This window comes from Vanessa atalanta, chromosome 5 (genome assembly GCF_905147765.1).
Source record: "Vanessa atalanta chromosome 5, ilVanAtal1.2, whole genome shotgun sequence".
Classification (NCBI taxonomy): Eukaryota; Metazoa; Arthropoda; class Insecta; order Lepidoptera; family Nymphalidae; genus Vanessa; species Vanessa atalanta.
The window spans coordinates 9,603,258-9,630,852 of NC_061875.1; the positions used below are offsets into that span (position 1 = coordinate 9,603,258).

General features: G+C 33.0%; 1 protein-coding gene across 2 annotated transcripts in view; it reads left to right on the plus strand.

The window, feature by feature from the left end:
- Nucleotides 1-27,595, plus strand: part of LOC125063978 (bifunctional heparan sulfate N-deacetylase/N-sulfotransferase) — a 114,616-nt gene that overhangs the window by 53,083 nt on the left and 33,938 nt on the right. For both annotated transcript variants that reach the window (XM_047670736.1, XM_047670735.1), the window contains exons 2-6: nt 2,472-3,048; nt 6,995-7,186; nt 16,555-16,807; nt 17,226-17,388; nt 23,166-23,372. In XM_047670736.1, the coding sequence (XP_047526692.1) occupies nt 2,840-3,048; nt 6,995-7,186; nt 16,555-16,807; nt 17,226-17,388; nt 23,166-23,372 (1,024 nt within the window). In that variant the 5' untranslated portion in view covers nt 2,472-2,839. The remainder of the gene's footprint in view (nt 1-2,471; nt 3,049-6,994; nt 7,187-16,554; nt 16,808-17,225; nt 17,389-23,165; nt 23,373-27,595) is intronic.

The following is a 27,595-nucleotide window of genomic DNA, read 5'->3' on the forward strand; positions in this document are numbered from 1 at the left end:
ACAGATGGCACTAAGAAACAATTAATCTCTCTCGACCAAAACCCTGGCGGATTGTGGCCTCAATGAAGACCTTTGTTTTATTAATTTCTTCTTCCGTCCTTCAAAGTCTGCATTCGCTTGAAAAATGACAACTCTATCTATTGTTTCGTGATTATTTTTCGTGATATGAATTTAAAAGAGTTTTAAACTTAGTACCTACTGTCATATTGATCATTAATGCACTTGAAATGGAATCTGAAGAGATGAGATATACTAATAAAATATATATAGCATACCTGCTTGAGCTGAATTACGTTCGAAACATCCAACTCGTGGAACGTGATCTCTGTACCAATGTCCGTGTAATACAACGACAAAATGTAAAAGGTGAAGAAGTTATTTAATAACATTCGACGGATAGACTTGTGTTATCAAATAAGTCCTATTCTGATTCATAATAGTGTAATATTTTGCGAGATGTGCGATCCCCACATTATGGGAGTTTCGTGTTAACGGTTGCCGTATTATGCGGATTTCCGAACCTTTCGACGAAGACGAGGTGTGGCGAACGAGCAAAGTTATAATAAGTTGGGACGGCTCGCATGCGAGAGTATTGTCTTTTGATATATAATTACGTTCTAGTTATGTATAATGTATTTAGGATCCCACAGTTTCGATTATAATAAAATTTCTTATATAGATTAAGATTTTCCTTGTACATAATTCATATTTAAAAAAGAATGATTTGTTAAACATTTATTATTAATTAATTTCTATAATTTCAAGTAGCAACTACTTGTAATTATAGCCATTTGTTATTTTCTATTTGATATCAACCGATGCCTTTGACAGCCACAACTTACCTATCTTTTGTGCTATAGAATTTTCACCTACTTCCTCGACGGTCTTTTTTCGAATTCTTATCGCTACGCCAGCTTTATAACCGACACCAGCAGAAGGCTCGTCTTTTTTCAGTTTAATTAAGAACTTTAATTGCTCTCGTGCTAACTCTATGCAGTTAATCTAAGAAAATGAATTTATGATTTGTTACCTGTTTTATATACCTATAATAGATATTTTATAAGTAATTTGTCTATTCTTAAATATTTATATATACCAACCAACGACGATTCAATATTTAAATAGTTTTGATCTGAATGTAAAGTAAGTTATTTGAATTAACCTTTTGTGAGCACGCTCCGAATACAAGCGGGTCATCTACTAGTTAATATTCAAAAGGTCATATGATGATAGATCCCGAACGCGTTTTACTTCAACCACCGACTCGAAACGAGCTCTTAAAACTACTCTTTTATTAACCGAATCAAATACGGGATGTCAATTCATAGAAAGTAAAAGTTTTGAATTTCATGTTTCACTTATTCTGATATGACATTAACATACACATTGTTATTAAACATTTTTTAATTAGACGAGGTATATTTCTCTATTTCTATATCTGTGTGTTAAGTCCAAATTTGACACAATATCACTTATTTTAAACAATGCAAGTACTACATTATATAATAATTATATAAATCTTGAGAATGGAAAGTATAGTATTCATTTGCCGATTCCCTAGTATTTGTTGATTAAAATTGCACATGTAAGGCCTGACATAAATTGTAATCAATTATGTTAATGTGTCGTAGAGATACGAAATCCGAGAGATATAAAACAAATTACGCTGCAATCGAATCAATCATGAATAATTTAACATTTTAATAGATATTATGCAGAATTCTGAGGCCCACACGTTCAATTTCACGGCTGAACAACTTTGTTTCAGTGCAAAGACGTGTTTCAATGTAAGCCTTCGCTCAAGTGATGCGAAGGTCGGATTTATTGGAACTGACGACCGCCTCGAGTTCTCGATGCGTCGAGTCTGTTGATCCCAAAAAAATTAGTTATAATATAATTTTTTATTAAATCATGCGTTTTTGAATAATCAATTGTTAGTAAGAAATATCATTCATAAATTTGAAATAAAAATAAAAGCTAATCGAAGAATTTAGAAAGAGTAAATTTGAAACAACAAGGTTATGAAAATGAATATAATAATTTAAATAATTTAAGTATATTTATAGACCCAAAATGATTTTTAGCTATCATAATGCATCCCTACAACTCTAAGAAATTTAAAAAACGGAATTATCTGACTATATATTTTTTAACTTGATATCCTGAATTAGTCCAGCAAAGATGGTTACACATGGTTACATCGCCTATAAGCTTCCCACAGACACTTACCTACTCAATGCCTTAATAATTCATATAGTTTCATATTAGATACATACAATTCTGTAGCTGGTTGTAATACAATTTAATAAAAAAATGCGGTGCCAATCATGAGATTTAACATCTTAGGTCAATTGCACTTTCTCACTCATCAGTAATAAACCGATAGAATAACTTGTGAGCGGGTATCCACACGAGCCTGTACTAAAATCAATTAAAATATTTGATTAATAATTAAAATTTATTTGTTACAGATAAATCCGATGAGATCGGCAAGTAAGGCCGTCAGGGTTTGCATACGGATGCCGTGAGCTCTGTCAACGAGAGCGCACGCCGTCGCCGTGATGAGCACAACCCGCCAAAATGCGTCGGCGGCCATTTTAAATAGGCAACTGACCCGTTTGTCGTCACGAGATGGCCGGCGTCCGTACATACAGCCTTCCAGCGCAGCAACGCATTTGCACCCCTCTGCGTCACTATGAAATGTGGAAACACGGCAAGTGGCGACAAAAATCACCACCAAGGACAAACGCGGCCATTAGAGTACCCAGATAGAGATTGTACAGTGAACATTCGTAGAGGCCTAAGTGTTACTGTGTTGTGTAAATATAGTGGTGTGTAAATGCTAGATATGGCAGGCGAAAGTCGGGGAGCGCGTACGCCGCTACTCGAATGCGGCGACTATGCGCATACGCATAAGACGGCGACGCCACGCTGCTGTATATGGTTGGCTAGCCACGTCAATGTGAGGAAATGTGTGGCCGGCATTATGCTGCTCTCCGTCCTGACCATATTCTTCTATACGTATTATGTCACAATGCCGCTTACAAGGTAACTTGAAATATATAAAGGTACTTACTTTTTATATCATCGCAATCCCATCTTATTCGACCTTAATATTTTCGCTAGCATTAAATATACATAATTGTTTTCAATATTTTTCGGAAAATTAAAAAAATATATTTTGATTAGTAAAAAAGAGTTTATACAAAACACAATATTTCTTACAAAAATAAATCCTGGATTACATACAAATCACACCCTATGGGCACCGCTGTAGTTCATGTGAATCAGCACGTTCAAACATCGGCTATACATTAATTATTCTGTGCAGTGCTTTGTTACGATCTAATTCCGCTGAACATCGAACATTACGTCGATGTAAATCAGAGAGCCTGTGATTTAAAAGTCAAACTCAAATTATTTTCTTTCATTTTCGTTGTAGTATCGTTTATAATTTACATCAAACATTCGTTATTAAATTTAAAATTAAAATGTCGTAAAACATACTCGAACATAATTAATTACTTTGGCTGAAATATGACGTATATCGGCACAAAATCCAATTTACTTGCTAACTATCGGCAGCAAACACATCACTGTTGGGAAAATTAATATTATGAAATTATCGTGCCCGGTCACCTCACGCTGTATTGGGATTAGCGAGCTATTGTTTCTATTGTGTTACAATATGACATTAGTTTAAACCGCATTTACAGGGATTTAATGCATTCGATATTTCGATGTACTCGGTCAGCGTACATTTCAGTATGCATTAGGGCCGTCATAACTAATCTTGCTTATTTCACTCATATTTGGCGCATCATTAGATAGTGCGGGCCAACCGTGATAATTGAAAATCGGTCCTTAATTTAATACATATATGTACTAAATAAATACTTTTTTGTACAGTTGAATGGTATGTCGGCAAATCCATCACTTATCATTTAGGATTTGTTTGGTTAAACAATAACGTGTCTTCTTTGTCGTATGTCAAATCAATTTTAAAAGTCCATTAGGATTATCTTTCATGATCTCTTTGTTTAATTTATTCCAATATATCGTCCCAAAATTTCGGTAGTTTAATCAACTAAACTATAAGGAACTAACTCAACTCTCGATGTCGTCCTAACTAACGAAGGGAAGCTAAACTTGCATGAAGTTTAATTAAATCGGCTTTTTGATTTAGGGTTTCGTTTATTAACACATTATTATCTTAGTAATTATACCACGACTGAAATGTTTTATATTAAGAAATAACGTGCGCAGTGGTCATTTACCTCCCCAATGGGGGTGACTGGATATTATTTTCGATGAAAATTCAAAAACGTCCCTTTAGTTACGTCGTGTATAAAGTTACTGAATAGTGTCGTTTTGACAGTTGTGGACTTTCCTTCGTTGTATTGTTGAACTGCGTGACAGCCGGCAAAGCTTTTCAATCCCATTACTATGTATTTAAATATGTTATTTGCTTTCAGTTATGAAACATGGGTCAGCGGCTATTGTTCATTTGTTACAGAATAATACTATAAAACCTCTCATGTCATATGTTGTCATTTTTTGGTGTTGAATAAAATTAAAATATGATGGTCGTTTGTTTCAAATATCGAAAAAGATTTATTGCGCATAAAATTAGCCGTTAACGCAGGAAATTGCTTCGCAAAAGAATTAAAAGCGTTTAACTTTGTGCCGAGCGTCCTTGTCGCCCTTTGTTTGGCAGCTTTTCACTTCTAAATTAGAGCGAGGAGGCGAATATTTCAGAGTAATTTATTACGTGATTTTATGTAATTAGGGTGGATGTCGTGTACCTAGGACGATAATATTTTATTTTATCGGCTTAAATTTACACCGCTACGATGAGCGGCATGGGCGGCAAGTTTTCCCCAACTCCCGTGAATTATAGCGAAACTTCTGTTCTGCCTAATTAATGGAAGCAGCTTCGCTTGCGTTTACAAATCTGATGATTTTAAGGGCCATTGTTTTAATATCGTCCATTGGTATTATACTTAGCCGGACTTATTATGGTTTACCATATTTGAACAGAACATTCAATAAGTGTCCTTTTCTTGTTTTCTAAAGAGGCCATATATGTAATTGAGAAAGCTATTTCAATATATAAATTATAATTTCAAATTCTGTCAAGTTCAAGTAAAAAAAAAGAAAATTATGCTACCTCAAAATACTTAATAATTGTTCACTATATAATATATAAACAAATCAAATCAAACGTATTTATTCAAGTAAACTTTAAATAGTAGTAATAAAACTATTAAATAGTAATTTTTGAATCGTCAATATTTCAACTTCCAACTTTTTTAGAAGCGAAAGAAATAGAAAGTAACTCGCATAGTTGCTCTTTTAAAATAAACCACATTTACAATGTGATTAGTGTCCACTATTATTGTTCTTGATCAATAATCTTTATTCAAAAATTATTATTTTCATGTGTAATGCGGTTTATTGATTAATTGTGTCATTGCAATGCGTATAGTATATAGTTTTTTTAGTTTGCGTATAGATTTTAAAATTTATGTTATTAAATATTGCTTTTGTCTAAGAGCATTCTGGTTTCTGGCGTTGTTATAAAGATATTAAAGTATACGTGTAAAAAAGACCAATATACCGAATTGGTATAAGCTAAATAACTGAGTGCTTTGATCGCAGTAGCCCCTATCAGATAGCAAATAAGCACAGCCTTTGCGTCAGTTATTCTTTTCAGTTCCTCGTTAAAGTTTTACTCCGGTCGGATGGGGCGGGGCTTTCATTAAAGCGAAGAGGCAAGAGGCAACTCGGCCTCGGCACGGATCCGTGCCTACGTATAAATATTTCCAACAAATTCTACCATTTATTTATTCTCACGCTTTTGAGATATACCCTAATGGCTCTTTGATGTGGCGACTTAAAATGCAGCCTTAACTTTGCTAGCTTTTGATTGATTTTAATAAAAGTCAGGTAACGAAGTCTTCAGTTTATGACGAAGTTTTAATTAACTGAATAAATTAATATATATTTTAATTATCAGGTAATATCTACTCTAAAAATCGTACAGCTATAATTTACGCAACGTTTTTATTTATCTAAAACCTAATATTTCTCTTATATTGACGCCGGACGGTCTCCTTCATTTCTTGACTGTAATAAATTTCACCGTGGAGTTTAGTTCGGACGAGGACCTAATGTTTGTTCGAATTAACGACCAACGTTTGCCTTTCAGTATTAATGTGACTTGCCAAACATTCGGTTAAAGTTCCATCAGCACTCTCCTGTTGATAGAATGAAAAACAATACGATAGATGTTTTTGTAACGGTTATAAAAATATTCTGGCATTCATTTAATTTAATTAAATATTATAATAGCATTAGCATTAGCAGCCTGTAAATTTCCCACAGCTGGGCTAAAGGCCTCCTCTCCCTTTGAGGAGAAGGTTTGGAGCATATTCCACCACGCTGCTCCAATGCGGGTTGGCGGAATACACATGTGGCTGAATTTCGTTGTAATTAGCCACATGCAGGTTTCCTCACGATGTTTTCCTTCACCGCCGAGAACGAGATGAATTATAAACACAAATTAAGCATATGAAAATTCAGTGGTGCCTGCCTGGGTTTGAACCCGAAATCATCGGTTAAGATGTACGCGTTCTAACCACTGGGCCATCTCGGCTCTAAATATTATAAAAAACATATTTATTTATTTTTATAGCATTAAAAATAAGCTTTACCTGTTTTATATTAGGCACCGCCAATTATACTATAAAACTATTGATGTATACTAAAAACATTGCTTTTTTAAATATTTCTGTAGACTTCGAGTGTTTTATTCAATTATGATAAACAATTTTTTTTTAAATCAAGCTAGTTATTTTTATTCAAATACTCTTTTGTTCTTTTGAAGTCGCCCATAATTGCCTAGTGGTATCAGATTCAACCGACAAGTAACTCAGTAGAATCTCTTTTTATACCTTATTCTAAGACATCGTAACATATTTTTCACTTACAGCCTCGTTTGGCGCGATCGAGTACCGCGTCCGCTATCGCAGTGCTCGCTGCTTGCGTCGCAGCAGCAGACCGCACGGGACCACCGATCGGACGCGCGACTACGCATCGATGCTAAAGTGCTTGTCATAGCCGAGTCGTTATACTCGCGACTGGGACGCGACATCGCCGAGCTGCTTGTCGCCAACCGAATACGGTAAGTGACGAAAAATTACTTATAACGAATTTGCCGCTAATTCTGTAAATCAACGTAATACCTTCGTTGGTCAGTTGGTCTTTCTGTTTGGTGCCGATTATGAGGTCCCGAGCTTGAATTTTGTTTTTGGTAATGGAATAGCATGTAAAGATCGGATCGGATCGGATGATAAGAATGAAGGAACAGAGAGCGCACCTGTGCTTGTGCATAAGTGTGTGCACTAAATGGCCGTGTCCGAAATCAATAAGGAGCACATCACCATCAATTTAGTTAGCAAGTTTTAGTTAGTAGTAAGAGCTAAGTAAAAACACTCTCTTCTCATCAACACAGTGAGAGGTCTATGACGTCTCTTCTGGTGGAATCAAAAGCATCTATAAACTAATATCGTCTAAGATTTTAAATAGTTATTGATTGTTTTGTATATTCCAAAGCAAAAAATGATTCAATTAGCGATTAAATCTTTGTTTGTAATAAAAGTTAACTTGGAAGAAAGGTTTTGTCAGTGGAAAGTACTCAATACTTTCACCATAGTTTATTTTTGAGACGTAACCATTTCTACCCTTACATTCAACTTTTTCTTCCTAATCCTTTTTTTGTCTCTCGATTAGTTGTGACAACTCTTTAAAACTAAACCCTGTAGTTGGGATCATGATCGTGTATAATAATACCAAACTATAACGTAAGGATTCATATAATATGTAAAACAAATAAACCAATTAGTAACGGATATAACAATCTCTCAATAAAGTTTAAGATTGATGTTAATGACTAGAGTATCAACTAGATATATCTTTTATTATAAATCGTACGAAAAATGTAGTTAAAATTTGCACTAACTATAGGTTTTACATTTAGGCTACCTAACGCCTAATCTACCTTAATCCTTAACGCGGTAAGCTGGGGACGAAAGCCAGTATAATTAAATACGTTTAATTATATTGACATTATTTTATTAATTGCCCGGATAAATTAAAATTAAAACATACCTTTGACTTTCATATACATTAAAAACTATTGTAACACTCACAATAGATTCCATAACAATAAGAGTAGAAAGATCCATAATTTTGCCATCGACCTGGTCTACTTTGCTCTGGATTACTTACAACATCGCTATTGTAATTTTTTCCAATATGCAGTCGCACTATTGCCATAAGTATTATTTTTATTAAGATCCTACTGCCCGTTTTCAGTAGTAGCTACTTATACATTTTAGTGTCGGTACTACTAAAATTGTGTGTCGAAATCATCAATTTGAATCACAAATAAATCTTCAAATCATATAGATTTAATTCTGCCAATAACTCGTCAATCAATAAATCCGAGGATTGCAATGATTTTTCTTAAATATAATTGCAGATGTGCATACTAAGGAAAATAAAGTACCTTTATCGGAAAATAGTGATTTTGAGATTGAAAGTGTAGGTCTGACTAAAAACAGCTTGTCCTTTTGACTGATGCCTGTTATTCAATACAATTTGCTTTATAAAATACCTATTGGGTAGCTCGCGAAACTTCACGTTTATTCAGAAGATATGTTCAGAAATTCGAGATCGATGACAGATTTTGTTTTGATTTCATTTCATTGTAAACTGCAAGTTATCATCTACATTCGACGCCAAAATGATGAAACCTTATTTAATATTTTTTTCAAAAACAATTAGTATGTAGTAGTTCAGTTAGAATTGAAATTTGTCGAATAACAATTTACTTTAATTTTGTTTACGTTTTTTTTCCTTATACAGCCGTAGTACCGCTCTCTAACCAGCCAGCAACTTTTTTCCGCTCTCTAAAATTAATTCTAATAAATTTGGTAAATTTCAATTAAGAATCCTCTTTATTTCTCTACACATCTACCGCTGGAGCTCTTCAAAATGAGACCATATGCCACTTTTTATGTGAAGCTATCCTCAATCAATGGGACAAAAATCGGCTTACCCTTTTAATATATAAGATAGTAAACGGCATTACAGTTGTTTATTGCAAGCTATAGTAAAAATTATCACTGTCTAAAAAGATGATTGTTACGTCCTCTTTTCCTATCCTTATAGTGCATAATTGTGTGCACATGGACAAATGAACTCAAATGAACTCTTTCTTCTCATGGGATGATGGGATGTCAAATTTGCTACGACTAAAAAGAGTTCAGGCGTGGGACTAACGGATTCCGAACTCCGAACTGCTATTGATTAATTGATTACTACTTCTTGACAGACTAACGTAATCGTCATGACCCAGGACCTAACCTGAAAAGATTTATTGTGTAGATTCTTTGAGAAAAATAAAAACTGTTCCATTGCACTTTTCGTCAATTTCATTGTCGAATTAATCGTTTATACTGGTTGTCGGTCTTTATTACTAACTATTGGTAATATTAGTTTTATCATGATCATTTACTTGGTGGTAGGGCTTTGTGCAAGCCCGACTGGATAGGTACCAACAACTCATCATATATTCTACCCCCAAACAGCAGGTCTCAGTACTGTTGTGTTTCGGTTTGAAGGGTGAGTGAGCCAGTGTAATCACAGGCACAAGGGACATAACATCTTAGTTCCCAAGGTTGGTGGCGTATTGGTGAGGTAAGGAAAGGTTAATATTTATTACAGTGCCATTGTCTATGAGTGGTGGTACTTACCATCAGGTGGCCCATTTGCAATAAGCATTACGCCGTCTAACAAAAAAAAAAAACAATATTATATATATATATATATATATATATATATATATATATATATATATATATACACTTTTATTAATAAGACGTAAACGGTTATGCCCATTGTGTCTCCTACTTTAAATCAATAGTTCGATTTTCGATAAAACGTAATAGTAGGATTATCCTGAGGCATAAGCCAGCTGTGTCCTTGAGTAAAGTTCTTTTGTAGATTACATTGTTAGATGATATATCTATAGATATACACATAACTTATATGTATATACAAGGACATAGATATTGTATTCGATTATTATCCGTATTATCAATAAATTTAATCGAGTATGCAGTTTCACTGCTTAAAAACTTGTAAATGTCCATTCCGGAGTACCAAATATGTAAAACGGTGTCCGGGTGTATTTATTTTTACACTGGCTACAACAGACATTACTCCCGACAGAACACACGACTACTCACACAGGTAAAATAAGAATTTTATTCCGTGCTATTTTTTAAACAATGATATATAAACATTCACTAACCGATCTTTTCGCCCGTGCCCTGCTAATACATCGTAAAACACGCCCCGTATTTTTTTTACGCTTTTATTCAAATGTAACCTGTAATTTTTCGTAACTACTAATTCGAATTGCAAAGTGTTAAGGACAATATTTATCTACATAAAAATATGTAAATATATTTGCTGATATTTATCTTCAAAGGATATAGGCTGTCGCTGATTTTTCTGTAGATATTTTATTAAATAAAATAATTTAGAAGTTCCATATAGTAGTAGTTTTTTTATGAAACCAGAATAAACAAACAAAAGTTACCTCCTTAAAATCTTAAATTTTATACTAATATTATAAACGCAAAATTAACTCTGTCAGTCTGTATGTTTGTTGATCTTTCACGGCTACCTCTGAATCGATTTTGATGAAATGTATGATCCAAGCGTGAACTCCTAGGAAGCACACTTGTACTTTTTATGCCTAGCATCCCTAAAATGCAAACGAAGCCGCGGCCGACAACTAGTATTAGATAATTATGTATGCATCGCATATTGATAACAAATTGTGATATTGACATAGCTCGGGCGTCATAGTCGACTCGTAATTGCATAATGAACGCCTTCACAATAAACAAAACGGTATAAAGGTTGACCGCATAATGTCTTTACTGGCAACAAATTGAAGGTTTACTGAGTATATTTATAAAATCTAAAACAATATTCATAAAGATCATATTAATATATTGTTTTGCATATATTTTGGTTTTTATTTGTTTATTATTTAAATTATTATTATATAATATTATTTAAAATCGATACGACTTGGGAACCTTCAAGAAAAGAAGGTACTCATTTCTTAAAGGGCACCTGTAAACCCGCCCGGTGTTGCAGATGTCCATGGGCGTTGGTAGTCACTATCCAGAGCCTCCTGCTCTTTGCCACTAATAAAATAAAGAAAAATGATTTATTTGTTTAATTTTAGGGTTTATTTTTAGGTAGTCACTAAAAAAAATTGGTCAGTTATAATAGAATACTATATTGCATTCGATTTAAAGTCAGGGCAAAGGCTATCCATCCTGTTTATTCTTACCCTTTCATCTATGCCGTCACTCTGTTGCAGAATAAAAATCGGTTCAATATACTAAACTGGATGTCTAAACTGCGCTTGCTTATGAAATGTTTGACGGGTTAGGAATTACTTTTCTTCTGATATTTTTTGCGGCGTCTCGAACTTCGACGACTTCCCGTCAGTTTTTTTTTCCTCTACGCTGTTTTTCTTTGGCATCGAATCGCCCCATTAAATTTACCCAGACTTTCGATTATAATAATGTTTTCATTGAATAAACGTTTCATGTGTCAGAATAAATATTTCGTAATAAGTTGGTTTAGGTCATCGTATGCAAACGAATGTTCCTAACAAATGTGTACCTATACGTATGATGTATGATTCAATCGAAAACGAACTAAATATATTGTTGATATATTTTTCTCTTCCCGATATTAAGTGTTATAAAATTAGAAGGAAATATAATACTAGGACATTTTTCAGTTCTTAACATTGTTATGAAAATACGGGGAGGGAGTGGGCGCCTCGTTACATTGTTCACTTTAGATTGCACGTAAATTGAAATAGTGGAGTACTAAATTGACAATTTCCAGTCATATTTGCCTTTGGCCTCTAAAAGATTAATAAAACGGGAAGTAAACACAGTTGCCCGATGTAATTTTGCGAATTAACGTGGAGGGTCAGACTTGTCCCCTGAGTAGGCGTACGTTCAATTGCGTTAATGACAAACCTCCACTAAAGAATCGCTAGTTTATATACGTTTTAAGCCTTATTAAAAGTATTTTTTAATTTGTTTTTATTAAGCGTTTGTTCGTCACAAATGGGCCAACTGAAGGTAACTACTGCTCTTAGACATTCGCGCTGTTAGAAATATTAACCAGTCCTTATATTGCCAATGCGCCAACAATCAAACCGAAACACAATAAAAAAAACAATACAATTATAAATGAATCTTTTTTTTGAGTCTGTTGGCTCAGAACGTAGTCGGTGGGTTGGGTAGCGGTAGTAATCTCAAACCTCCTTTCCGCCGGCGAAAACGCTGATGGTGTGTGATGTGTAGTGTTTACCCTACGAAGGGAGAATGATGAATCATATATGACTTGGTGGTTCTTACAGACGACATCGAAATAACCGTCACAATAAAAAATATTTTAATTTTAATCAGGGTAGTAAGAGGAAACCTTTTTAAAAATAATTTCCATTTAAGTATATGTTAAAGCATAAAGAAAATAAATGCCTGTAATAAAGCTCCATACACAAAATTATAAAAAAACTTTGACAATGATAAATAAATAAATTTATTCTAACCATTATTGAGAAAAACTGTAACCATAATTATATTAAACTTTATACTGAAAATAAAAATAAATTATAAATAGCTATATTTGCACAAGATATTTAATATTTGGGGTTAATAAAGGAGAATTTAATGAATTTCTCCTACGCTTCACGTATGACGTAAATTTACATTTCGGGTGATATATTGAGTTTATTAATTGCTACCAAGCATGCTCATTCCGAACATCTGATGCGACCTAATTATTACACAGTTTCGCACAGGCAAGGTGTGTTATTCAGAAACGTGAACTTAAATTATAAGATGGCAGTTTCGCGTCGTGGAAGTCGTTGCGGTCATGCTTAGTTCCATTTATAATGGTATCGCGCCTCGCCTTTGCCTTACCCCTCATCGTTATACGTCGTATCTTACAAAATGACTTAATTACTCAAGGAGAAATTTACGCTCACCTAATTCTGTTAAAAACTTAACCTATAAAAGGTAGGAGCGGTTATACTTGATTTGTTCAAGTGATCTGGAAATGGAAAATTTTATGGCTCACATTTACATAATAGCCGTTTACTGATTTTACGACCTCTTCAGACTTGGAGTGAGTACCAGTGAGGCGCATTTCAATTTAATCTTTTTACCGCTTTTTTATTGTTACTGGCTAACATCTAACCTGTTACGTCATGCTAGACAAAATCTATTATTTTTATTACAAAGCGAACTTTTGTTCTGTATTAAAAATGTAAGAATAAAATTGCTTCTATTCCAGTGTTTTTTAAAATTAGATTTGATTTTAAATTAATGATTACAAAATGCAAGTGTACGAGCAAAAATATTCTAACTAAGGGCCTAATAACAAAGCTAGTAAGTTGTAGACTTGTCCTTAAGTTGTATAGAGGCAGGCAGTCGCTGTGGTCGTTAGTTTACTAACTCGTAGCACTTTGCTACCGCCATTAGAGCCAGTCTCCACCGCGAGCGCTCCTTATCTTGACGTCTCGTGCTCTTGCAACTTCTTGTTTATAACACTCCTCGCCCACTTGTTTTGTTGGAACAGTTTTATTGCCTTTTCTTACCCTTTAACACAGTTTTCGATATAATTTGACTAAAAACCCTCAATGGTTCAATTTAAGTTAGACAAATGAGTTTTCATATATATATAACATTTACAGAATGTTAAAGCTATACAAAATAATTAATTATGAATATAATATTATCTCTTGAATAGAGAAAGTTATTAAATTTAGTACATTTAAAACGAGTTTATATATATTTTTAATTTACTTAATTATTACACTTTAGAGGAAAATGACACGAGTCGACCTCTTAACGATAAGTTCTATTATCTCAGGGATCGTGGAGCCTTAATCGCAACACCCTCCACCCTGTTATTCAACTCACTCGTTCCCTTATCACGAATTAGCCCTCGTCGCTTTCGGTTCACGGTTAAATTGGACCGTTTCGCTTGCTCTAATTTAAATTGAGCGTTGTCTCCTGTAACGGCAGGACGCTAATTAAGGTAATTAGAAACATGTTAGCGCGAGTTACAGTCGAGGTGTATTCGTTGTACTCTCTATAAACCCGGCTACGGTATATCTTAGAAACGGTACACCCGTTTGGGGGATTGTACGTTGTTAACATTATCAGACGTGAAATATGTTATATATTAGTATTTTTAAGAGTTTTATATTATTTTTAATTATATGTTAATGCACAAAACTTAGTATAAGAATGTTTCGCTAACAACTATTTAAATGACAAATATCGATGTATAATGTTAACAAAGTTGCCAATATACGGGCGAAGTTGAAACGACTGCAGCGAATATAACATACATACGTATATATGTTATTATTGGAAGTTCGAGCGGGGTAGTATTTGCAAGTTAGCGTCCGTTGCTTCGGTCTGTGTGCACTCGAACTGCCAAATTGAACGAGCCTTAACTCAAGCAAAATGAACGGTTGCTTTCATATTTCGCTCCATTTCTCTACCTGGCGGTCTCCGCGTGTTTATGCTTCTCTGTATTTGAATATTTTGACCGTGACCAGAATTCATATGTATTGCGTAAATTTATTATCATTTAGAGTTTAATATCAATTACGATATTGTTTATGTGGAACAAAGAAATAATTATTTTAATGATATCATAATATAATTATATAACCTTTAACGACGGTCGACTCTCTTTGATAACATAATGAGATAATTGGAACATGTCGCAACTATTCACTATAATTCAGGGTTAAAATTTAATTGGCAATTATGATAACACCCTCCGCAAACTTTAATGAAAGTGGCCCTTTTAGAATGTAGATACATTCAAGATAAAACATCTGGATTAATAAATATTATATCTATATTTATTTTATTAATATCCTGTTCTTAATTCGAAATGATTTTAAATCTCCTATATAATCCTAACAAAAATAAAAAAGCGTGATAGTGCTTCAATTCCTTTAGAATCTAAAAAAGGAGGAGACCGTTGTCTTATAGCAAGTTATTTATAGTCTGTTAAATTGTCGGGTAGTTTATAAAAACATATAATTAATATATAACATTTAAACTTCATTGTTTCAATTAAATCATAATAATAAGCGCGATCTAATATGTCTAGTCAGAAATTAGTTACGAGTGGTTGCGCGAATATAATAATAAAATGACGTAAATAGTCGATTGTTGTTCGATTTTGTTCCATGTTTGCATGCTTGAACATCTTTTAGAGCCTAAATTCAGATCAACTTAGATTGCACTTACTTGTAAAACATTTCTAAGTGTTTACAGTTAAGAGCTAGGTTCGTTTTTTTAATTGAACAAGTTCTTATCCGTCGTATTTTAAGAAACCACACTCTTTATAATGAACAGACGGACGTGTAGATGTAGAAATAAGGATTTGTGCAATCCTACCTGGGTGGATATACGACTGTTAAAGAGTAATAGTATTGTTGTATTCCGGTATGAAGGATGAGTGAGCCAGTGTAACTAAAGGCACAAGAAGATTTGTGATGTAAGGGATTGTTAATATTCCTTAGGTCGTGAAAGTTTACGGACAATCGTCATCGAGTGGGTCATTTGCCAGTCTGCCTACCTTCAATTAAGGAAAAAAAAGAGTCAAACTACGGAGTCCTAATAAAAAAATGTAATAAACATTTTGCGAATAAAAGTTCAATAGGAAAACGTCTGCGAATAATTGAATATCGTTTGAGATTTTTCTGTCACTAATTGCGAAGATTAAAAGAATAATAAATATTTTCTTTTATCCGTCAACAGCATTCGTTTGTTATTTTATAAGTGCCTGAATAAGTATACTTGAAAATTTTCAAAGCAACGTTTTGTTATAATTTTATATTTATTATTATTATTTATATGTACTTCTGATCGTTTAAAGTCTAACGACTTTGCATTTGAGATCAACTTCACGTGATCTTCCTATACAAAAGTTTTATAAAGATGATGGTTAGTAGCCACGATTCGATACGTAAAGCTGTAGTTATTGACCAATTTTATATTTATGAACCGAAATGAATCCAAATCCAAAAAGAATGGTCACATCACTAGGACAAAAAAAAAACTTTCGTATCTAAATGGTTATCACCTAACATTATAGTAATAGTTTTTTGCCTAATAATGACTTACTGCAAGAAACGTTACGTCGAGTTATACCATATGCTTTGGAATAATTAAGTAGTAAATGGTAATAAAATAAAATATGTAGTTACTAAATCAATTATGTCGTTATTAGATTTGACTTTAATTCGAATGACAACTTCAAATAATACATTTTGTATAGTGTTTAGATATTGGATAAAAAGTAAGTTTTAGTTATGTCACTATTTTATACCTGCATACTCTTTCACAGGTACAAAGTGGAAGTTGCAGGCAAAAGTCTGCCAGTGCTTACCACTTTGGACAAGGGGCGATACGGAGTGATTGTGTTCGAGTCGCTGTCGAAATATGCAAATATGGACAAGTGGAATCGAGAACTTCTCGACAAATACTGTCGAGAATATTCAGTAGGGGTCGTCGGGTTCGCAACGCCGGGGGAGGAGAGCCTTGTTGGCGCTCAGTTGAAAGGATTCCCTCTCTTCATGCATACCAATCTAAGGCTTAAGGTAAATAGAAATTTATTGTGTAGCATATTGTCGCCCATATTATTAAGCTCCGTCTGAGCGTTATTACCTTTATAATAGAACGTTTATTTATCATAATGTCATTGTAACCTTTGAAAGGTTATACCATTCGAGTTTTGTATTGTTGAGTGAAATATGATCTTATTAGATTTCCATTCAATCACTTTATTAGGTATTTATGTAAATATTTATAAAATTTTAGCTAATAAACATTAATAGTTAGTATCACACGTTCAAAGATTTGATATAGTGCAGTATTTCGTTCAAGCAATTTTAAACTATCATGTAAGATCATAACATGGTTATATAAATTCTATTGCTTCAATATGTAGATTTTTATTTTATATCTTATAAATAATAGATTAGAGATGAATTGTTAATTATGTTATTTTAAAATCAGGATGCAGCTTTAAATCCAGCGTCGCCGGTGTTGCGGTTAGCTCGCGCCGGCGAAACCGCTTGGGGCTCGCTGCCTGGTGACCACTGGACTGTGTTCAGAGCTAACTCTTCCACATACGAACCTGTGGCTTGGGCGCTGCGAGAGAATGATTATGGCACTAGCGGTAAGTTATCACATATCGCAGATCATTTTACACATACCGATTAATAAATATAAAGGTTATGTTCAAAAATATTAATAATCTAGCGTCTCTTCGCGTTTTCAACAGCGTTAAGGCCCCACTCTCGTGTGTTGTAGCGTGAGTGAACTGAAACAAAAATGTTTTTTCAACTCGATGATCCTGAGATTAGTGCATTGAAATTAACCCTACAGTAGAATATATTCGCAAATATATGATATATAATATACAGAGTAATATGCCATATAGATATATGATAAAAAAGTTTGGAGTCAGTTTTCTCTTAATTTCATTTCAATTTCATTCAGGAAATATTTTTAATTGTGTATTAATTGTTACGTGTAATATACTTGTAATTAATAAACAAAGTAATTATAAATATTCTTTGCCTTTGGATGGTTTTTATCGGTACAATGTACTTTCTTTCAATTTGATTTAGCTTATAAAATGAAGATTGATCGATGCTTATAATGAATTTATTTGGATAAATTGACATTTTAAATTCATATTTTTTAAATACTTTTTAAAACAACTTTGATATTAATATAATTTCATGTGAAGTTATAAATCTTTAATGTTGTATATGTTTTTTAAAGTAAAAATATATCATTTTAAAGTAATTTATAATTTATTGCAAAGATTCAGAACGGGATTGCTATTTACGGTTTGATAGTGTTGCAGTTCTCTGAACTGTCCTAATTATCTTACAAGCGAATACCGATAGAATATGCTTAATCTCCCCACTCCCTCCAAATTACTCGGATTTACTTATACTAAAAAAGGTCCTTAGATTTTTTTTTTTAAATTAGAATTGGACAATCGTTAGTAATAATTTGTTATTCGGTTTAAATTACTACCCTTAAGTAATGAAAGCATTAAAATATGTAAATGTGTACATTTGACGAAACTCATTTATATTTCAAATGTCGGATATTATATCGATAAAGTGTGAGAATTTAACGTCAGCTCACGTACCGTGGACATTTTCTTACCTGTAGCCAAACACGCGTGAAATACGTTATTATATCCGAAAAAATAAAAATGTATGGCACGGAAGGGTTACGTGTGAAGGAACAGTATTCGTAAGCTATCGAATTCGATGACATCACTGGAATTCCGGCACGCTCGCCGCGCGATATGAATAGCAATTCTTGGCGCCATTAGAACACTGAGCTAATGACCCGTGAAACCTAGCTATAATACCTGACCGTTAAACTAGACAATAACAGAATTAGATTATCGGACTGACAATTTGTATAAATGTTATATATTATACGATATTTAGTGTGATGTTATGATATGAATACACTACATAGATGATAGATTTAGATAGGTTTTGAGGAGAAAATTATCAGCTTCGATAAGTGAAAATGGGTCGTCGAATATGAGTGCTACGTTTTCATATGTAAGTTTTATAAATGAAACGTTTATGACGCGTTCTATTTCTTGTGAAAGTTCCGAGGGATCTACACTACATAAAAATCTTACATCAAACGAACTTATTGTGTTAACTTATGTCTATTTGTGTAGTCGGATATTTATGAATTTTGTCTATGTCGGAAAGAAAATATCGCTCTCGGTCGGTCACTACAACATCTCATAATATAGCTAAATTATTTAAAGGGGATTTGTAGAAAATTAATATATAAAAGGCGGCAACATCCTTTATAGATATTTCACAATGAACATTTAACACACAATTTAGCTTTTAAGTGGTTTATTTGAACATTTTTCGCTGTCCAAACAGTTAACACAGTATAACAGTTAAACAATAACTATGAGTCATATGTGACTCACGGGACAGGGAAAGGGCTAAAATAAATGGCAGTTACAACTTAATTAAAATTTTACAATATGAGCAATTAGCTTTGAACGCAAAACGTATAAAAAAAGTTAAGCGAATCAAGATTGGGTGAAAGTTTAGAAGTGAAGTTAGCACATATATATTTTTTATTAAATGTTGCAATATGTTTATCATCACCCTCCTTTCTTTATCCCAATTTTATTTGAGGTCGGCGCAGCATGTCTTCTTCCTCGATACTTCTCTGTATGACGTCATCTCGCAAGTAACATTCTTTCCAGCCATATCGTCTTTCACACAATCCATCCATCGTTTCTTTAGTCGACCCCGTCCTCTATATTCATTCACGCCCATGCTCGAGACCTTCATCACAACATGGTCCTCATTCCTCCTTGCATGAAAGCTCTAGAAACAGCAGCAAAAAATCTCAAAAATTACTGAAACGATTTCAATATATTTATATAATACCTCATTCATATTATAACATTTAATTGTTGGAATTACTTTGAACAAGCACGTCTGGGTAGGTGCCACCCACCCAACACATTCTACCGACAAACCTTAGAGACATCTTAGTTCCAAATGTTGGCGTTGCACTGGCGTTGTAAGGGGTGGTTAATATTTCTAACAGCACCAATGTCTATGGGCGGTGGCGACCACTTGACCATTTACCCAAATTAAAAATATCATAAAATAACATGTATAAAATGCGGACGTGATGTTAACACTTGAAAAAATACAGGGTAAACATTCGTTAATTTTGTTCGTTAGGTGTATACGATAATTTATTTTTATATATAACGAAGCAATTATCCCGTTATTATTGGTGACGTCAGCCACATTAACATCGCAATTTTCTGTTCCACTGGGTTTATCACACATAATTGTAAATAATAATAAAAACCGAACAAAATCAACGAGCACTTTAATGTCTACAGATATTAATAGAATTAAAAAAAAAAACTAACTAAAATAACAGGATTAAATTAGTACTCACAATATTTTTCAATATTTCTCCTCTCAAATTACACTTTTCTGAGAACAATCTTATGTTTAACTCCTAATGGCGCCTACGCCGTTTTTTCCCAACCCTTTTTATTGTAATCAATACAACCATCATATTATTGGCATTTACTATTTACAAATTCTTACTAAAAAATTATTATAATTCTATTTAAATATTTTATAAAGTTTATTTTAGTTAAACCTACACACTTAAATAGTTTTCCTTTTTAATAACAACATTCACACAGTTCAAGTTAACTGATTCTATTTTTCAAATCAAAGTAAATATCTGCGAAATCTGTAGACACTCTTTAATTAAATCATACGAATATAAGAATTCGTTTTCAATCTTTATTTTTTCATAAATAATTACATGAGTTTGTTGTTACAGACGACAACAAACAATCACTCATTTCTATTAAAGTTATAAATTAAAAATGTATTATAAAATCAATGTTACATATTCCGTTATGTTTATTTCAAATCCAAATCGATAATAAGTTAATGAGATGAAGTAAATCCTACATTTTCATAATAAATAACTAAATAGTCTTACGTCGACCTTGTAACCCCGCGTCGACTACGTAATAATCGATATAGTTTAAGGAAGTGTATTCATGTGTAAGAATTCCATACGATACTATCAGGTTTCCTCGTGTTTTCCTTTAACCCCGAGCATGAAATTAATTATAAGCTCAAATATGTCCCGGCTTACGAGTAAAATTCATAGTGAGTTCTTTATTTTCCTTAAATAAATCATAACAATACATAACGATCTCTATTTCACTCTTTTAAAAAAATCTTTTCATACGATTCCAAGTAAACTAACACATGTTTGTATGTACACACTCAACGTTACCTTTTATATCGTATAACAAAATCGGAGTGTCTCATTAGCAGGGATCGCCTATGTTTGCGTCGGCCGGATTCACACCATAAAGTGTGCCTAGGTCAATCGTTTTACAATAAGTTACGTGCTCTTTGGCGCATTCGGATTTATGTTATTATAAATTTACTATTAGAAGCGTGGCTTCGCATAATAATAAACTATTATTTTTATAAAGTCTCCAGATAGTCGCTTTATATATTTATATTATTTAGGACAAAGTTTCCTTTAAATATTTAGTTTTATTAGGTTAAGAGATTTTCTATGTACTTACTTATGTGTTTTAACACAATAAACATGTATTATCGTTACGATAATTGAATGATGTAAAGGTATTAAGCAAAATTGATATCTCTTGTCATTGTTTCTAAGCTCAAAATCGTATTATAAAATACAAAACCTTTAGTAGCTCACACGAATATAAGTGTTATAGTTCATACTTAAGTTTTTACGGTAGAGTGATTCATAAAAATAAATAGCGTGGTTAATACGATCGTCCTTGACGATTAAGACAATTACGGTTTATTGAGTAAAATATCTTCACCGAGGCCTTTGCTCCGGTGTGGGAAAGTCAATTATTTAAATTGATAGCCAGACCAATAAAAAACAATTCTTATCTCGAGGGGAACTTGGGGCCTAGTCTATAAAAATGCACAAATTGACAGACCCCAAGCTCCTTCCCTGTATCGTTTGATTTCATGTGCCTTTTATTATCTCTTTATTAATGTACTTATGACATTACTTATGACATACTCTGCAATACTTTCATTCATTCAGTCTGTAATCTTATCATATAGATGTTGAAAAACAGTAACTACTGAGTTTCTTGCCGGTGCTTCTCGGTAGAATCTACATTCCGAACCGGTGGTAGCGTTACTTTAAGTAGTTTGTTAAATGACGATTCAAAAGTGCTTTTAAAAACCTACTTGAATAAAGTAAATTAAAAACCGACTACAAATGAAGTTTATGAAAATTATACATTTTGGAATCCGTGACCAATTTGATAACAGGCTTGATATGTCGATTGGAATATGGAAGTCAATTTTCTGCTGTATAATATAACATTACATAGCCTTTGACACGCGAGAACTTGAGACGAAAGCAACGACACTTCATTCATCAAAACACGATTAGTAGCTTAGCAACTGAAGATCCAGGAAACATCCTATGAACATACATTTTAACGTAGTTTCGCAATAGTCGGATAATACAGCGAACATCATCAACGTCATCTTTAACTATTTAATAAAAGATAATTATTTATTTTCTATACGTAATATATCGTTGGAACGCAAAAAATCTTTTTTGATAAATATTGTTTTGCACAAAGACAAAGTACGTAACCACTTCTTTGGCAAAAAAACCTCACAAACGGTTTTAATTAATAACGAAATGACTGCCGTTGGCTCTTATTTAATTTTAAGCCTATTAACAGCAACAACTTAGGTATTATTCGAGACCTCAGAAGTTTTTCTCGGAATAAGTCGTGTTTCGTTACGTGGGTGTGTATTTTGGGTCAGTTCTGTGAACCGCAAACAAGCTTCGGTAAAAGAAACATTTAAAATCGGTCTCGGTGTTCACAGTTTCTAAAAATGTTATAACTGAGATGGAACATCATTAGGTTTGACCGCAACTTACTTAAATAATATAAATACGATTACACTTTTATATATAAAGAAAATCCTACCTCATAAAAACACTCTGTTTTTAGTTTAAACTGTGAAACTAAAATTGGCTTTTTGGAGTTAATCAATTAAATAAAATTGTTAGAAATATATATGTATATTGTAATGGTATTTAAGAAAGAAAGCTAAAATTCTACTGCTGGGCTAAGATCTCGTATTCTTTTGGAGAGATCGTTTGTAGCTTACTCCACCTCGTTGCCATTCTGCGTCTTGGTGACCACAAGTAGAGTTTGTTTCCTTACGATGTTTCTTTGCGATATTAAGCTTTGAAGATTTGCAACTCTCGGTCTTCAATTGAGATTCATGTGGTTTGAACTGAAGATTTTGCTACTGGATTATTTGGCTAAAAACAATTTGGCACTAATATTAATATATTTCAATACAGAAGACCGAATGCCGTTGGCGACTGTAGTTCAAGATCACGGGCGTTTGGACGGTGTCCAAAGAGTACTCTTCGGATCCGGCCTCCAGTTCTGGCTTCACCGTATTCTGTTTCTGGACGCTCTGAGTTACCTGAGCCATGGCCAGCTTAGTCTGAGCCTCGACAGATGGATACTTGTTGATATTGACGACATATTTGTAGGTGAACGAGGTGAGTAAAAATATTTTGATTACCTTTTCCAAATTGTATAGTTTATTTATTTTTAAATGAATTGCAGTTATTTAACCACCCTGAGGTAATCTCAGATTGTTATTTTTATTATATTTTCATCCTATTTGATTGTGTAGCTTCCTAAACAATTTGATTTATTTAAACTATATGTATAAATATAAAATGTTCGAACAAACATATAAAATAATTCAATAATTTCTTTATTTATATCTAAATTTTAATTGTTATTATAGCAGATATATGTAGCGGCTTGGTACAAATTTAAAATATACTAACCACAATTGTCGATATGACGCCACAACATTTGCAATATTCGATGTGTTGGAACGTTGAAATTTAATAAAAAACCACAATAATAGATTCGATTGCGGTACATACACTCAGTTATTATAATTAATGAAATATATTTCAATAATTAAATGTAAAATGGATCATAAATTCAATACGTTTATTTATTATTTCTTAACAATTTCAACCAATTCAACTTAATATATATCACATCATTGAAAGACATATGAGATATACGCAAACATTTTCACGCAACTATGATTGTTAAGTATCTAAAATTAAACTAATATATATATATATATATTAGCAATAGCAACCTGTAAATTTTCCCACTGCTGGGCTAAAGGCCTCCTCTCCCTTTAAGGAGAACGTTTGGAGCATATTCCATCACGCTGCTCCAATGCGTGTTGGCGGAATACACATGTGGCAGAATTGCTTTAAAATTAGACACATGCAGGTTTCCTCACGATGTTTTCCTTCACCGCCGAGCGCGAGATGAATTATAAACACAAATTAAGCACATGAAAAGTCAGTGGTACCTGCCTGGGTTTGAACCCGAAATCATCGGTTAAGATGCACGCGTTCTAACCACTGGAATATATAACTATTTTAATTAAATTGCAAACCACATTATTCAATCGTTAAAGGTATCTTTATTTATACTAAATGTAACGCAGAGCATTTACAATAAGTAAATTACCTTTCAACTCAGTAATCTTTAAAATTGAGTTTATTTAGATATTCAATTAAGTTTTAAATATAAGAGATGTCCTACCGTGTTTTAGTTGAATTCATGAAATAGCATCACGCATCAACAGTGCGTGCGTGACAAATAGACATGCAGGCATTCTTACTGTGTACTTGACATCTGTGCAATTAATAATGTTTCCTTGTCTCGTGTTATATATACAAATTCGCTCACCGCTGTCTGTCCCTGTGTATGCTTAGATCTTTAAAATTACGCAACAGATTTTGATGCGGTTTTTTAAACAAATAGGTTGATTCAAGAGGAAAGTTTATATGTATAAAACATGCACGATATAGTAGAGAAACACTGATAATTTTAGATATTTCTAAAGTGACGAAAACAAGCACATTTATATATATATATATCTAATAAGGCGGAGAGGACGACTCACCGTCAGACTACTGACTATTACTTTATCCGTCTTACATAAAAATAAAGATTATTAAATTTAACTGTTATCAAGCCAATACAAACAAATAATTAACATTTGAGTATATTATCTTTCGTAATGATTGTGAGAAAGTCTTATTAATGCTATTCACAGAGTACAATGACATATGTATTCAAATGTACTCTTGACATCTCATTATAAAATTGTCGACTATCGCAGTTTTATTTTCTTAGTTCCTAACAAATTTGTATTGAATATATTTGCTCAATTTTATCGAGTAGCTGTACGATATGACGATGCTGATTGTTACATACTAAAACTTGTTTCAATTCCACCATTATCAATGTTTCGAACATTTTTATTATACCTATTTTTCCAAATTTTTAATTGGAAATAAAGAGAAAAGGGTACATCATTATTTATTTATATAAATAGGAAAAAATCATACAGTTATATATACCAACCAACCACATAATATATATATATTTACACGTCGTTTTCTTAGTATTTTTTATCCTAAATTATATACTCGTAGTATGAGTGACACTGTGGCAGTGTACTTTCTTATTGTCAAACCATCGTAATTCAACAGGTTTCTCAGGTAAATTCTTGCAGGAATATATGCGTAAATAATAATTATTTCTCGCAAGGATTTCATATGAATATTAAACAAATAGGTCAGACTTTGATGCAATGCAAAGACGGCGCTCTTAAAGAGCAATATGAATTATTGCCAGTTAGCGAATACTACATACCTAATCTTAGATTCCTAGGAACATATTAGGCGAGTCAAACATAATAATACATATTGTAGATCAATCTAAATTATTTGTGGTACAATTATTCTGATTATTATTTGTAATAGTGCCAACGTGAAATGAAACGTAAGAATTATAATTAAAGGTAATCAAATAAATCTAAGTCATACCATAATTATACATTTTACATCGAAATGTATACTTTATTCAAGAAGACTCTCATTGACAACTATACACGTTTACAAGATTACTATAAATTCAAACCACTGGTTCGTCGTGTAGATTCTACCAAAAAATTTGATCGTTACTCTCGTCCCACAATTTAAGTTACATATGTGTGTTAATTTAATTAATGATATTTACAAAAGGTAGAATTATCAAAAACAGTAATAAAAATAAAAAGTCGCGAATAAAATTTATTTTTACAACCTTTAATTACTATCCGTCCAATCGGAAATGGGGTGTCGAATGCTAACTCGAATTCCGTTCGACGAATAACAATTTCAAATTTCGAATAAATAAAATAGCCATAGAATGATTGGCATGTTATAGTAGTAGTGAATATTTAGATTTTTATTTCTCAGTCCCGTTGATTACATTTATGGATGAAGTACACGGAAAACGGAGCCGGTACGTGCCCGTGCGAATACACTAAGGTTCGCTAAATGTGAAAATGTACGCATCGTATAGTATTTTTATGTGTGTGCTGGAACGTATCTGTAACGTTTGAACGCGCTAATCTCTACCCGACCGATGTGAAGGAATCTTTTTCCGCTAGAGAGTCCATATATTCAGAAAGGTTATAGATAATGTAACGTAATGCTATGACCCACGTTGAAACAGCGCGGAGCAGCTTGTCAGTAGATATGGATCGACCTCTACACTTCGGCAATAAATCATATAAGTAAAACTGAAAATTTGGGGCATGAAAGTAACAGCAATTAAATAAACCAATTCTAGTCGTTAGACTTTTACTTGATTATTTAATTATATGTTGACAATAACTCTCTAAGTTCAGTCAAAAAACACAACTTCATGTTTTGAATCCTTGTACTCCAAATTTTCCACTAGAGAAGGTTTAACGCTGTTCCAATGCGGGTCGGTGGATACGTAACAAATTCTTATCAGCCACACGCTGGTTTCCTTCACCGCAGAGTTCAAGTGAATTATGAACACAAATTAAGCACATCAGTGGTGCCTGCCCCGGGTTCGAACTTATAATCATCGGTTAACTACTATTATGTTACGGTGTACGATGTTATTTACATTTTTTTAGTTTTCGAATCGTATGCAAACTGTCAATATAAAGCAAGTAGTAAATAATTTCAAATTAATTCGTAGTAAATGTTTTGAACATTTATCATCGCCGACGGTCATATAATATTTATTTATATGTATAAACATTCGGTACGCGTGTATATAAATGAACTCGTCCTAAACGGTTGAACAAATTACGATGAAATTTCATCCGTGTATTTAGATTGGGCACTGCGATCGGGATGTAAATAAAATTCTTATTTCATCCGAACGAAGTCAGGGCAGGCAGCTAGTTTATTATAACTGAATTCAGTGCCAAGGCCAAACTGCAGTTTTATCCTTCACTTAGAAACATAGACAAACATATTGATTGATAGCGGAATATTATTATAACAGCGAACTTGCCTAAATGTACAAAAATACTTGAAATTCTTACCCAAAAGACTACTTTTGTCACCTGGTTTGACTGCTGCAAAGCTACTCCGTTATGACAAATTGAAAACACAGCCGAAAATGACTTGAATCCTTATTCAAGCATGATAATATAGTATCACCGTAAGTCGGTTTTCAACATTTAATGATTGTATACGAAGTGAGTTCTCAAAGAATATGCCTGCTGATTATTACTATTTATAAAATGACATTGCGGTCGAATAAAATTTGCTGTTCGGAGAAAAGTATATTTGGACGTAAATAAATAATTAAATTTACTTTGATTTTTATATAATTTCACAAAAATATTATGAAAGGCAAGATAGCG